Source organism: Neophocaena asiaeorientalis, unplaced genomic scaffold (genome assembly GCF_003031525.2).
Source record: "Neophocaena asiaeorientalis asiaeorientalis breed wild unplaced genomic scaffold, Neophocaena_asiaeorientalis_V1.1 scaffold465, whole genome shotgun sequence".
Classification (NCBI taxonomy): domain Eukaryota; kingdom Metazoa; phylum Chordata; class Mammalia; order Artiodactyla; family Phocoenidae; genus Neophocaena; species Neophocaena asiaeorientalis.
In genome coordinates, this window is record NW_020174936.1 from 347,912 (window position 1) to 361,164 (window position 13,253).

At 38.4% G+C, this 13,253-nt stretch overlaps 1 protein-coding gene across 5 annotated transcripts in view; it reads left to right on the plus strand.

The window, feature by feature from the left end:
• The window catches only part of MAP2K5 (mitogen-activated protein kinase kinase 5), a 270,206-nt gene that overhangs the window by 91,653 nt on the left and 165,300 nt on the right, over positions 1 to 13,253 (plus strand). For all 5 annotated transcript variants that reach the window (XM_024761657.1, XM_024761655.1, XM_024761656.1 and 2 more), the window contains 2 exons: positions 2,229 to 2,297; positions 2,391 to 2,472. In XM_024761657.1, coding sequence (XP_024617425.1) covers positions 2,229 to 2,297; positions 2,391 to 2,472 — 151 coding nt within the window. The remainder of the gene's footprint in view (positions 1 to 2,228; positions 2,298 to 2,390; positions 2,473 to 13,253) is intronic.

The window sequence follows — 13,253 nt, forward strand, 5'->3', positions numbered from 1 at the left end:
GAATATGTTCATAGCTGGTAGTTTTGGGTTAATAACAAGGTTTTGGTTAGCCTTGTGGCATCATGTTGTTTCTTGATTGGGGGCCTGGAGGTGCAGTATATCTTAGTAGTCATACTAAACACTGAATAAACGACATTTTGGAAACATTAAATAAGGGATTCTCAACCTTACTGTGGGTTACAAATTATCTGGGAAATTTTTTAAAAATGCAGAGATGTGGGCCCAACCCTAGAGATTCTGATTCCCTTATTCTGGAGTAAGCCCTGTGCATCAGGATTTGCACATATAAGTGTCCTTATATATTTATATAAACACCTAGATATAAAGGTAATTATAATGTGAGGCCAAGGTTGAGAACCACTGCTTTAAGGTAAATAATACCTTACTCCTTTTAGCAGAGTTTTTCAGGTTGAAAGAGTCCCTGTACTTGACATAGTAGGATGAATAGCTCTAATATTTTATGGCATAGAATTCAAACAACACTAGATGAATTAATTTTGTTGCTAAATTTTATACAGGAACAAAAATGTAAGTGAATATTGTGGCAAATGACTATTGATTGGGAGAAATGTTTAAATGCTTCTTGGCAGTTTTGCGTTACACTTACAGTCTAGTTTTAGTGAGAGCTTTTATAAATAAGCCTAAAGCAAACTCTTGATAGAAACTGCTATGCCTTTTTGTACTCATTTTACCCTCTCCGCAACGGATGTCAGGACTATAAAATCTGTGTTTTAGAGATTATCCTTTTATTTCCTTGCTCTAACAGCAGTTTGCAATTCAAAATTTGTTTTTTCCTCCAGTATTGATTATATATATGTGTGTGTGTGTGTATACACACACACACACACATATTCTGCCATTGTAATACAAAATGTGGTTCAGTGTTGGATGGTGTTTAATTAGACTATCATTGGTAATCCTGAATGTTAAGTTTTTATCTAGAAATGTCTAGAGTCAGAAACTCTGCCACAAATCTTAGAAATTATCTTCCAGTTATTTTATTATCATCACTGTCTGTTTTAAGTAAAAAACAATTTCCCTTGAATTGGCTTCACAGGAAATGCTAAGTAAAATTTCAATGGTTGATGGTCTTCTTTCTTAAAAAAATAAGTGTTTGAAATAAACTAGAATTTGTTCTAGGTAAGTTTATAAATATACTATTGTACGTTTCTATGTTATGAATTTGACTCAGTGGTTGATATTTTAAGGAGAACCATAAAGCCTCAGGGCATACTGGAAAGTGCATGGTCCTTGGTATCAGGGAGGGGCCCTGACATTGCTGGGCCTCATGACTCCTCAGAACCTTGGTTTCTTCCTCTAAAAGAAGGGAATTAGGGACTTCCCTGGTGGCTCAGTGGTTAAGATTCCACCTGCCAATGCAGGGGATATGGTTTCGAGCCCTGGTCCGGGAAGATCCCACATGCTGCAGAGGAGCTAAGCCCATGTGCCACAACTACTGAGCCCACGTGCTGCAACTGCTGAAGCCTGCTTGCCTAGAGCCCGTGCTCTGCAACAAGAGAAACCACCGCAATGAGAAGCGCATGCACTGCAATGAAGAGTAGCCCCCGCTCACCACAACTAGAGAGAGCCCGCACACAGCAACGAAGACCCAACGCAGCCAAAATTAATTAATTAATTAATTTTTTAAAAAGAAGGGAATTAGGTGAAATCATTTCTGAGGTTCCTTCAAGCTCCAACATTTTATAACAGTTTTGGCAAAGAAAGATTACCCACCTGGAAGAATATAAAAACCTGACATATTTTTAAAACTCCTTATTTCTCTCATAACTAAAAATCTACTTTAAATGTTATTTTTACTCATTATTCTCTCTGCTTTTGCCCAGTGTCTGAATTACAAGACAATTATTTTTTTAATGGTTTCAAGGTCATTACGATCTTCCTCTTCTCAAAATAACCAATGTGACCAAAATAGGATGTATAAATTAAGGGTGTTATAACTTAACTGACTTTCAAAGCTGTTAATACTGACCTTTGAGACCTGGCTTTTTCTTTGATCCCATCAATCACTTGTATACCACCTCCCCCAATACAAAGTGTTAGACAGATGTGGACACAGTTTGTATTACTGGAGGTTGTGGTGGGGAGGAGAGAGGTGGAATGAATAGAGGAAACACCATATTTTTTGTTTTTATATTTCATAATGAATATGACTATATTTAATTTAAAGGTGAATAAATGTGTAAATGTTGATTCCTTTATATATTTAGGTCATACTACTAGATATTACACTGGAACTTCAGAAGCAAATTATGTCTGAATTGGAAATTCTTTATAAGGTAATTTTTTTCTTGGTCACTTTTCCTTATAAAGTATGCCTGTGGTATTGGCTTGCAGGCTATTAACTACTTTTGTCTTATTTTTGTTAACAGTGTGATTCATCATATATCATAGGGTTTTATGGTGCATTTTTTGTGGAAAACAGAATTTCAATATGTACAGAATTCATGGATGGTGAGTCTTCCCTTTTATAGTACTTTAAAAGTGATTTTGGGAGTAGAGTGCTTTAAAACCTGATTTTGATATAGGTATCAAGTAGAATTAAAAATAATGAAAATATACTAATAATTACCTCCTTTATGCTCTAAAACATCTTAGTGTTAAGGGTTCCTGTTGTTAAATATTTATAGCCGAGCCATAATTTCAAGAATGTAAGTTCATTTACTTTTACTGAAAATTTAAATAGATTAAATACTAGTCTAATCGGTGGTTTGATACTTGATTCTTCCATACAATCTGTCTTCACTTGCAAAACAGTTGCTCTGTTCTTTTAATGTTTCAATAGCCAAAACAGATTTTCTTTTAAAGAAATCTGTTAATGCAATGTCCTGTTTCTTTTAGAAAGAAATCGGATCTTAATTGCAAGATAAGAAATTGTTTTCCAACACAGCTGTTTAACCAAGATTTGTTTAGTTTTCTTTGGACTCTAGCCCTTTCCTTCCTTCCTTTATTTTTTATTCATTTCTATTTTGATAAATCTTTTTTGTTCTGAATATTTTGGCAAAATGCAAATTTCTTGGCACCCTATCATTAAAATGATGTCATCATTGTTATTGTTTACCTATTTGAAATCAGAGCAGTCTTTAAATTTCACATATTCAATTTTTTAATGTCTAGCTCATTAAAACTCAACATTTGGGAGTTCCCTAGTGGTTCAGTGGTTAGGTCTCAGTGCTTTCATTGCCATGGCCCGGGTTCAATCCCTGGTTGGGGAACTAAGATCCTGCAAGCCGAGCGGTACGGCCAAAAAAAAAAAAAGAACCCTCAACATTTAAAAAATATACTTAGTTCATTTGGGGGATTCTCAGTATATTAATAATACAATTAGTTCATTCCCCACAAGACTTTGTTTTTTTTTTTTGCTGTGCGTGGGCTGTCTCTAGTTGCGGTGAGCAGGGGCTACTCTTCATTGTGGTGCGTGGGCTTCTCATTGCAGTGGCTTCTCTTGTTGCGGAGCATGGGCTCTAGGCTCGTGGGCTTCAGTAGTTGTGGCACACGGGCTTAGTTGCTCCGCAGAATGTGGGATCTTCCCGGACCAGGGCTCGAACCCGTGTCCTCTGCATTGGCAGGTGGATTCTTAACCACTGCACCACCAGGGAAGCCCCCCACAAGACTTTTTAATGAGCCATCATTGACACCTTGTTACTATAATAATGTGTTCTAAATTAGTTATAGTAGATGTCAAGAATTAAAAGTCTTACAAACATATGGGAAGTATGACAATTAGTATTCAAGGAGACTGACTAGAAAAAATGGGTTCATAGAGCCAGTACATGTCATTACTTTATGACTTTTCATCATCCTTTTTTGCATCCTCAATTTTTGTTATATTAAAAAATGTATTTATTAAGATGGTATGTTCAAATACCATAAAATTCGTCCTTCTGATGTGTACAGTTCAGTGGTTTTTAGTATATTCACGAGGTTGTGTAACCATCACCACTAATTCCAAAACATTTTTATCACCCTGGAAATGAATTCCCTACCCATTAGTAGTCACTCCCTATACCCTGTTCCCTCTAGTCCCTGGCAACCATTAATCTACTTTCTATCTCTATGGATTTCCCTATTTTGGACATTTCAGATTAAGTGGAATCATACAGTATGTGGCCTTTGTGTTTGGCTTCTTTCACTTAGCATAATGTTCTCGAGGTTCACGCAGGTTGTAAAATTTATCAGTACTTCATTACTTTTCATGACTGCATAATAGTCCATCGTATAGATCACCACATTTTCTTTACTCATTCATCACTGATGGGCATTTGTGATGTTTCCATTTTTTGGCTGTTGTGAATGATGCTGCTATGTACTTTTGTGTACAAGTTTTTTGTGGACATACGTTTTCACTTCTCTTGAGTATGTCAGTAGGAGTAGAATTGCTGGGTCATATGGTAGCTCTATGTTTAACACTGCCAAACTGTTCCATTCCATTTTACACCAGTTTGCATTCAGTTTGCTAAACTTGTTCCTTAAACTCTAATAGGTTTTTATAGATTCCTTAGGGTTTTCCATATAGAAGATCATGTCATTTGAAAATAGAGGTAGTGTTACATCTTCTTTTCCATTTTGGATGTCTTTTTTTCTGTTTCTTGCTAAACTACCCTGGCTAAAACTTTCAGGACAGTGGTTTTTTGGGGTTTTTTAATTTTTGAAAAAACTATTTATTTATTTTTTGGCTGCATTGGGTCTTAGTTGCAGCACCCAGGATCCTTCGTCCCAGCACGTGGGCTCTTTGTTGCAGTGCACAGGCTTCTCTCTAGTTGTGGCACGCAGGGTCATTAGTTGCAGCGCAAGGGCTCTCTAGTCGTGGCACGCAGGCTTAATTGCCCCACAGCATGTGAGATCTCAGTTCCCTGAGCAGGGATTGCACCGGTGTCCCCTGCATTGCAAGACGGATTCTTAACCACTGGACCACCAGGGAAGTCCCTCAGTACAGTGTTGAATAGAAGTAGTGAGAGCAGACATCCTTCTTTTGCTCCTTAGAAGGGAAGCTTTCAGTCTTTCACCATTAAGTATGATGTTAACTGTGGGGTTTTGGTACATGTCATTTATCAAGTTTGTTGAGTATTTTTATCATAAATTGGCATTAGATTTTGTCAAGTGCTTTTTTTTGTCTATTAAAATGATCATGTGTCTTTTGGTCCTTTATTCCATAGTTACAGTGTATTACATTAATAGATTTTTGCATATTGAATCAGTCCTGTATAATCCTTTTTATATGTTGCTGGATTCAATTTGTTAGTATTTTGTTGAGGATTTTTACATCCATATTCTTAAGTGATATTGGTTTGTAGTTTTCTTTTCTTGTAATGTCATTGTGTGAGTTTGAGATCAGGATAATTCTGTCCTCAAAGAATGAGTTGGACAGTGTTCCCTCCTCTTCTGTTTTTTGGAAGAGTTTGTGAAAGATTGATGTTAATTCTTCTTAAAACGTTTGGTATAATTCACCGGTGAAGCCATCTGGTCCTGGGGTTTTCTTTGCGAGTAGTTTTTGTGGTCAGGTGGCATTTGTTGTCTCTCATTAGGAGAAGTCCAAGCACTGCTGCCCACTGCATCTTGGTATTGGAGTTGCCAAGAAAAACAGAATACAATCAAGCACTGGATTGAACAATGCTTTACTCACATAAAAAAAAAAAAAAGAGACAGAGCAAGATCAGCTTTAGTAGTGGGTGTCAGTTCCCAATGGCCAACAGCAGGTCCCTCCTGGCAGTCTGTGCAGGGCAGTTGGCCTGCACATACCCATCTGTGTTGCAGCAAAAGTACCCCCCACTCTGCCCTACTCCCCTGGAGTCAGAAATCCTGAAAGCTGGAGGTATGCCTAAGGTCCATTGATGCACATGCTTAATCAGGACAAAGGAGTACACACTGAGCCTAAAACAGGGAAAGATATTCCAAAACAAGGAGATAAACCCAGCACAGGTTATGTGGCCTCTTTATCTCTTGGTAAGCAAGTGTTCCAGCCCCAAGACCCATTCTTATGTGGCCAAGTAGGATTAGCAAGACTGTGTGCTTAAGACTGTCTTTCCCAAAAGTTTTTCAAAAACTGTGGTATAATACATATGTAATTTACCATATTAGCCATTTTTAAGTGTGTAGTTCAGCAGCATTAGTTCATTCACATTACCATGCAACCACCACCGTCCATCTCCAGAACTCTTTTCAGCTTGCAAAACTGAAACCCCATACCCATTAAGCCATAACTCTCCTTTGCCTCCTACTCCCAGCCCCTGGTAGCGAATATTCTACTTTCTGTCTGTATGAGTTGGGCTACTCTGGATACCTCAGCTAAGTGAACTTGCACAGTATTTGTCTTTTTTGGGACTGGCTTGTTTCACTTTTCATAATGTCCTCAAGATTTACCAATGTTGTAGCATATGTCAGAATTTACTTTCTGTTTAAGACTGAATAATATTGTGAGTAGTTTTTTAAATTACCACCCAATATCTTTATTAGTTATAGTTATAGGTTTATTCAGAATTTCTATTTCTTCTTGAGTCAGTTTTGGTACTTTGTGGCTTTCTAGAAGTTTGTTCATTTCATCTAGATTATCTAATTTGTTGGTAAACAATTATTCCTAGTATTCCTTTGTAATCATTTTTATTTCAGTAAAGTCAGTGTTAATGTTCTCTCTTTCATTCCAGATTTTATTAATTTGAGTCTTATCCCTTTTTCTCTTGGTCAGGGTAGCTAAAAGTTGATCAGTTTCTTTGTCTTTTTCAAAAACCAACTCTTGATTTCTTTGATGTTTCTCTGTTGTTTTTCTATTGTGTTAGATCTCTGGTCTAATACTTACTAATATCTACTAGCTCTGTTTTTAGTTTGCTCCTCTTTTTCTGTATTTTTAAGCTGTGAAGTTAGGATATTGAGATCTTTCTTATTTAATGTAGGTGTTTGCAGCTATACATGTCCCTCTAAGCACCTCTTTAGCTGCACCCTAGAAGTTTTAATATGTTGTTTTTTTCATTTTCATTTATCTCAAAGTGTTTTCTAATTCCCCACAAATAAAATCCCTGTGATTTCTCTTTTGACCCATTTTTATTTAGGAATGTGTCATTTTCCACATTGAATTTGTCCTTCTGTTGCTGATTTCTAATATTCCTTAGAGGTCAGAGAACATGCTTTGTATGATTTCAGTCCTTTTAAATTTATTGAGATTTGTTTTATGCCCTAAAATATTGTCTGTCCTGGAGAATGTTCCATGTGCACCTGAGAAAAATGTATTCTGCTATTGTTGGGTGGAGTGTTCTTGAGATGTCTGTCAGGAGTAGGTGGTTTATGGTGTTAAGTATTTTATTTCCTTGTTAATCTTTAGTGCAAATTGTTCTATCTACTGTTGAAAGTGGGTATTGAAATGGGGTATTTTTTGGTTGTCTGTTTCTCCCTTCAGTTTTGTCAGTTTATGCATCACATATTTTGGCATTCTATTGTTAGGTGCATGTATGTTTATAATTGTTATATCTTCTTGATGAATTGACTGTTTTATCATTATAAAATGTGTTTCTTTGTCTCTAGTCACAGCATTTGCCTAAGAGTCTATTTTGTCTAATTTAGTATAGTCATTCCGGTTCCCTATTGATTACTGTTTGCTTGTTATGTCTTTTTCCGTTGTTTATTTTCAGCCTATTTGGGTCTTTGAATCTAAAGTGCATCACCTATGGGCAGCATAGAGTTGGATAATTTTTTTATCCAGTCTGTCAATCTTTCATTCAGTTAGAGTGTTTAATTCATTTACATTTAATGTAATTAATGACAAGCTAGAATTTATATCTGCCATTTTACTATTTGTTTTCTTTAAGTCTTCTTTTATGTTCTTCTGTTTGTTCATTACTGCTTTCTTTTATATTAAATAGATATTTTCTAATGTACTGTTTAAATTATCTTGTGGTTTCTTTTACTATATTTTTAAGGTGTATGTTTGGTTTCCCTAGAGATTACAGTTATCATCTTAACTTATTCAGATTAATATCAACAACTTATTTCAGATTAATATCAACTTCCTTTCAGTAGCGTACAAAAACTTTGCTCCAAACTTTATTTTATATCTGTGTGTGTGTGTGTGTGTGTGTGTGTGTGTATATATATATATATATATATATACACACAGAGAGAGAGAGAGAGAGAGGGATTTGTATATATGTGTGTATGTATATGTGTATGTTTGGGAGGGTGTGTAATTTGCCTCTTTATTGATAGCCTGTATTTGGGAAGACATCATCCTCATACTTTAGTTCCTTACAGACGGTTTCCTTTAGTTATATGGATGTATATTAACATAGCTGATTAAAGATTTTTTTCCAGTAAGTCCAACATCTGAACTTTTTTAGGGACAGTTTCTGTTGATGGCTTTTGTTCCTGTGTATGGGTCATACCTTTTTGTTTCTTTACATGTCTCATTTTTTATTGTTGAAAACTGGACATTTTAAATTATGTAATGTGTTAACTCTAGAAATCAGATTCTCCCTCATCCCCAGGGTTTGTTTTTGTTGGATATGTTTGTTTAGTGACTTTTCTAAACTATTCTGTAGTGTTTCTGTCTCCAGTGTGTAGCCACTGAAGCCTCTTTCAGTTAGCTTACTGGTCAGCTAATGGTTAGGCAGAGATTTCCTTAAATACCTGGGGCTAATAAGTCTCCCAGTCTTTGCTGAAGGGTTCTGAGTGTGTTGGGGCACACCTTCAGTACTCTCCCACTCTCAGAGAGGGGTAAGTCTAGTACTCTCCCACCAGTTGATAACTGTGCCTTAGTCTTTGCTTCCTGCTTGTGCTGAGCCTCATGTTCAGCCCAAGGTGACTGCTGAAAGCCTCCTCCAGGCCCTCCTGAGCATGCACATGGCCTTGTGCATGCATATATCCTAGATTCCCAAGAATATGTTGCAGCTTTTCAAAGCCTCTATTTTTTCTTTTTCCAATAAATCTATTTATTTATTTATCTTTGGCTGTGTTGGGTCTTTGTTACCGCGCACTGGCTTTCTCTAGTTGTGGTGAGCGGGGTCTACTCTTTGTTGCGGTGCACAGCTTCTCCTTGCGGTAGCTTCTGTTGAAGCACGGGCTCTAGGCGTGTGGGCTTCAGGAGTTGTGGCACTCAGGCTCAGTAGTTGTGGCTTGTGGTTCTAGAGAGCAGGCTCAGTAGCCGTGGCGCATAGGCTTAGTTGCTCCACGGCATGTGGGATCTTCCCAGACCAGGGCTCGAACCCGTGTCCCCTGCATTGGCAGGCAGACTCTTAACCACTGGGCCACCAGGGAAGTCCCTCAAAGCCTCTATTGACATCTCATTCCCCAGCTTTTCCTTTTAAGACTTTTGGTTAGCCTATTGTTTACCTAAACTGTTATCTGCCACCTCAGTAAGTTACAGAGTTAATTGATTGCTTCTAATTGTTTTCAATAAATGCCCCTAAGGAAAAGGTTTTTTGTATAAGGTGTAAGTAAAGACAGCATTGCAAGTGGGGTCTTCCAGGGAACCCCCAAACAGGTCAGAAGTGAAACTTTTATGAGAATGTGGATATGAAGGGGCACCAAATCAGTTCTGCCTGTGCAGTGGCTATCAGGCTGGAGTTTACTGTGATGGCAGGCTGCTGGTTTTCAAGGCTGCACTGAAGCTGGAGATCAGGCAGTGGAAATAGGGCAAGTTAAAATGCCACAGAGCTTGCTGTTCTTACCAAGATTCAAGCGTTGTCCTGAATAAACAATTTTAGGGTTGCTACAATCCTTTGGCTAATTTCAAGAGTTGTGAACAAATTGATTCTGACAATTTTTGTGTGTTTTTTTATTGCTTTTGTGGAGAAGAGAATTTTCAGAGGACCTTACCCTGCTGTTTTTAGTGATGTCACCTTTTAGTTACATTTTAATACTTTAAGTCCTTATCTTAAAATATTCACTTTATAACCTATATTTAACCTCTCTTTTTGAGACTCCTCACTCTCTTGACTTGAGCTGCCTGAAGCCCTTCTCCTACTGCTGTTGGCAGCTTCTCTTTACTCCACCCTAACTGGTCCCTGAACACTAAAATTTCCTACTTCTTAAGTTTTGTTCTCCCATTCCCATCTTCTCTGCTATTTCCCACATCAGCTCCTGTAAAACTTTATTACCCTTCCCCAGATTTTACCTACCTCTTTCTCATTTAGAGACAACATAGACTATTAGGTATGAGCTCTCATAATGCCTTGCTTTTCCACCTATAGCTTAGCAACAACTGCACACACCTGATCCACCTCTCACATGAAAAGCTGTTTAAGGTCAGTCCCTTTACGTGTGCATCCCCTTGGTGGAGTTTCTCCATTAACCACCCTCTCTCCTTTGGACCTTCATTCTCTCTGTAATAAACAAAATATTCCTCAAAAATACATGGACCAAAAACTATGTGCCGTCCTCTATCATTCCTTCTCTCCCCTTCCTATCTCAATTAAACTTCTCGACAACTTTGTCTCAACCCTAGTTCTGTTCTGTTAGTGTAAATTCCCATTATTTATTTTAATCTTATATTAGTTGTTTATTTCCAAGTAGTAATTGAGCACTTTCTTTCAGACACTGTTCTAAACTTGGGGGACAACAGTGAATAAGACTTAATCCCTGTTGGTATGGGGCTTAAATTCTAGAAGGGGAGATAAGAAACATACAGTACACTCTCAGAGAGGGATAAGTCTAGTTAGAACCTAAAGCAGGGTAGATGATGACTAATAAGGAGAGGAGGTGCTATATTGCAGGGGTCCCCAACCTCTGGGCCATTGACCAGTGCTGGTCTGCAGCCTGTCAGGAGCCGGGCCTCACAGCAGGAGGCGAGCAAGCAAAGCTTCATCTGCCTCTCCCCATTGCTCACATTACTGCCTGAACCATCCCCACACCCCACTGTCTGTGGAAAAATTGTCTTCCACAAAACCGGTCCCTGGTGCCAAAAAGTTTGGGTACTGCTGCTATACAGGACGGTCAGGGATGGCTTCTTCTATTTTTTTTTTTAACTAAAAAAATTTTATTTATTTTTTATACAGCAGGTTCTTATTAGTTACCTATTTTATACATATTAGTGTATATATTGTCATTCCCAATCTCCCAGTTCATCCCACCACCGCCACCCTCACCCCTCCACCGCCACTTTCCCCCCTTGGTGTCCATATCTTTGTTCTCTTCATCTGTGTATTTCTGCCTTGCAGACTGGTTCATCTGTACCGTTTTTCTAGATTCCACATATGTGTGTTAATATACGATATTTGTTTTTCTCTTTCTGACTTACTTCACTCTGTATGACAGTCTCTAGATCCAAGGGATGGCTTCTTTATGGGAGTGGCATTTTAGCAGAGACTTTAATGTCAGTGAGCCAGCTCAGGGAAGGTCATGGGGAAGATCTTCAAGGCAGAGGATCAAGTATAAATGCTCTAAGGTGAGAAGCAAGCTTGGTGTAATCAGGCCCCACAAGAAGGCCGTGGTGACTTGAGAGTAGTGATGAGAGGACCTGGGGCCAGACCAGGAGGCCAGAGAAATAGGCAGAAGCTAGATTGTGTAGGCCTTGTAGGTCATGGTGAGGAATTTATGTTTCAGTCTGAATTTGTTAGGATGTATTGGAAGGTTTCAAGTAGGGGAGTGATTTGATAGGCCTTCTCATTAAGTCAAAAATTAAATTCACTCAGAAATACCCAAATATAGCATCTCAGAATCTGTGTACATGTATTTGGATTACCATCATGGGAATAAGTTGTTCCCCCAAAACCCATGTTGCAAAGAAAGAAACGGCTCTTTATTTTTTTCAACTGGAAGAGACTAAGAGAGTTTCTGAAATTTTTGCTTGTGGCTCCAGATTTCAATTTTGTTAGTATTAATAATAATCATGATCATTTTGAGGAAAATATTGGGATGAATATGAAACTAATGTTACTTGTTCATTTACTACATATCTGTTTATCCCACATGCAAGACACTACTTTATGTTGTAGCCCTGTATTAGGATAAACACAGACCTTACCCCATGAGGTTTTTTGTTTTTTTTTTTTTTGCGGTACGCGGGCCTCTCACTGTTGTGGCCTCTCCCGTTGTGGAGCACAGGCTCCGGACGCGCAGCCTCAGCGGCCATGGCTCACGGGCCCAGCCGCTCCGCGGCATGTGGGATCTTCTCAGACCGGGGCACAAACCTGTGTCCCCTGCATCGGCAGGCGGACTCTCAACCACTGTGCCACCAGGCAAGCCCCCCCATGAGTTCTTTTGGCTTAATTTCATGAAGATGATAGCCCCAGTTCATCAACAGAAATGTGTAGTTGTTTGGCAGTTGACATGGATTTTTTGCTACTCTGTTAGCACTCTTCCTCCCGGTTCCCGTGGTGGATAGTGGCATGCAAGGAAATGACTGGCTAGGGATGATCTGAGGCCAGGGAACCTGAGGAAGTGACAGGTCACAGAGAGTAAACCAGTGACCTTGGAGTCATGAGGAGAAGGTTCAAAGCAACCATTCAACAGATAAACGAGTATCTATATGCCTTGAATACCAATGCCTCAGCAAAGATTAAACTGTCTCTCTGAGTATGTGTCATATAGTAATATCACATTGCAGTGAGACTAGAAAGTTCACATGTGATTCTCAAGCTATGTGATGTTATGGAGAAACCTTTTAGATCTTTGCAGTTCAAAGGTTCAGATCTTTTCTGAGTTCTGGCATCAACTGACTCATGGCTGTGACTAGAACGCCCACCTCTCTGGACTCAGTTTCCCTCCTCTGTCAAATAAAGTCATTGGGCTGATCTTTAAGGTCCCTCCAGCACTAATGTTTGATGATTTGATGAGTCTAAAGGTTGCCTAGGCCTATAGGATAGAAATGATAGTAAAACTCAGTAAAAATTCAACTGAAAACCCTCTGCCATTTTTACCCTGGTAAGAGTTATTTTAATTGCATGAGAACTCATCCGGCTTAGTAGGAACTATTGATTCTAAGTGGATCTGCCACAATTTTTTTTTGCCTCTGACAGTATCTCTCTCTAATGATTATGTCAAGGACAGGATGAATCTGTGATGACACAAAGCCAGCTACGTAAAGATTTACCCATATGGATAGCTAAGGAGAGTGGGATATAACTGAGATTAAGTAGATATTTAGAAAAATCAGTGAATTACCTCAAAATGGGATTCTTTTTTGTCTTGTTCCACTAAAAATGGAGGTAATGTAATCTTTGGTTTTTTGATTTAGCTTGTTGACTACTATCCATTTAGCTAATTAAGCCCTGATTTATATCCTATGTAAAAATAAATCTTCTCTTAGCACC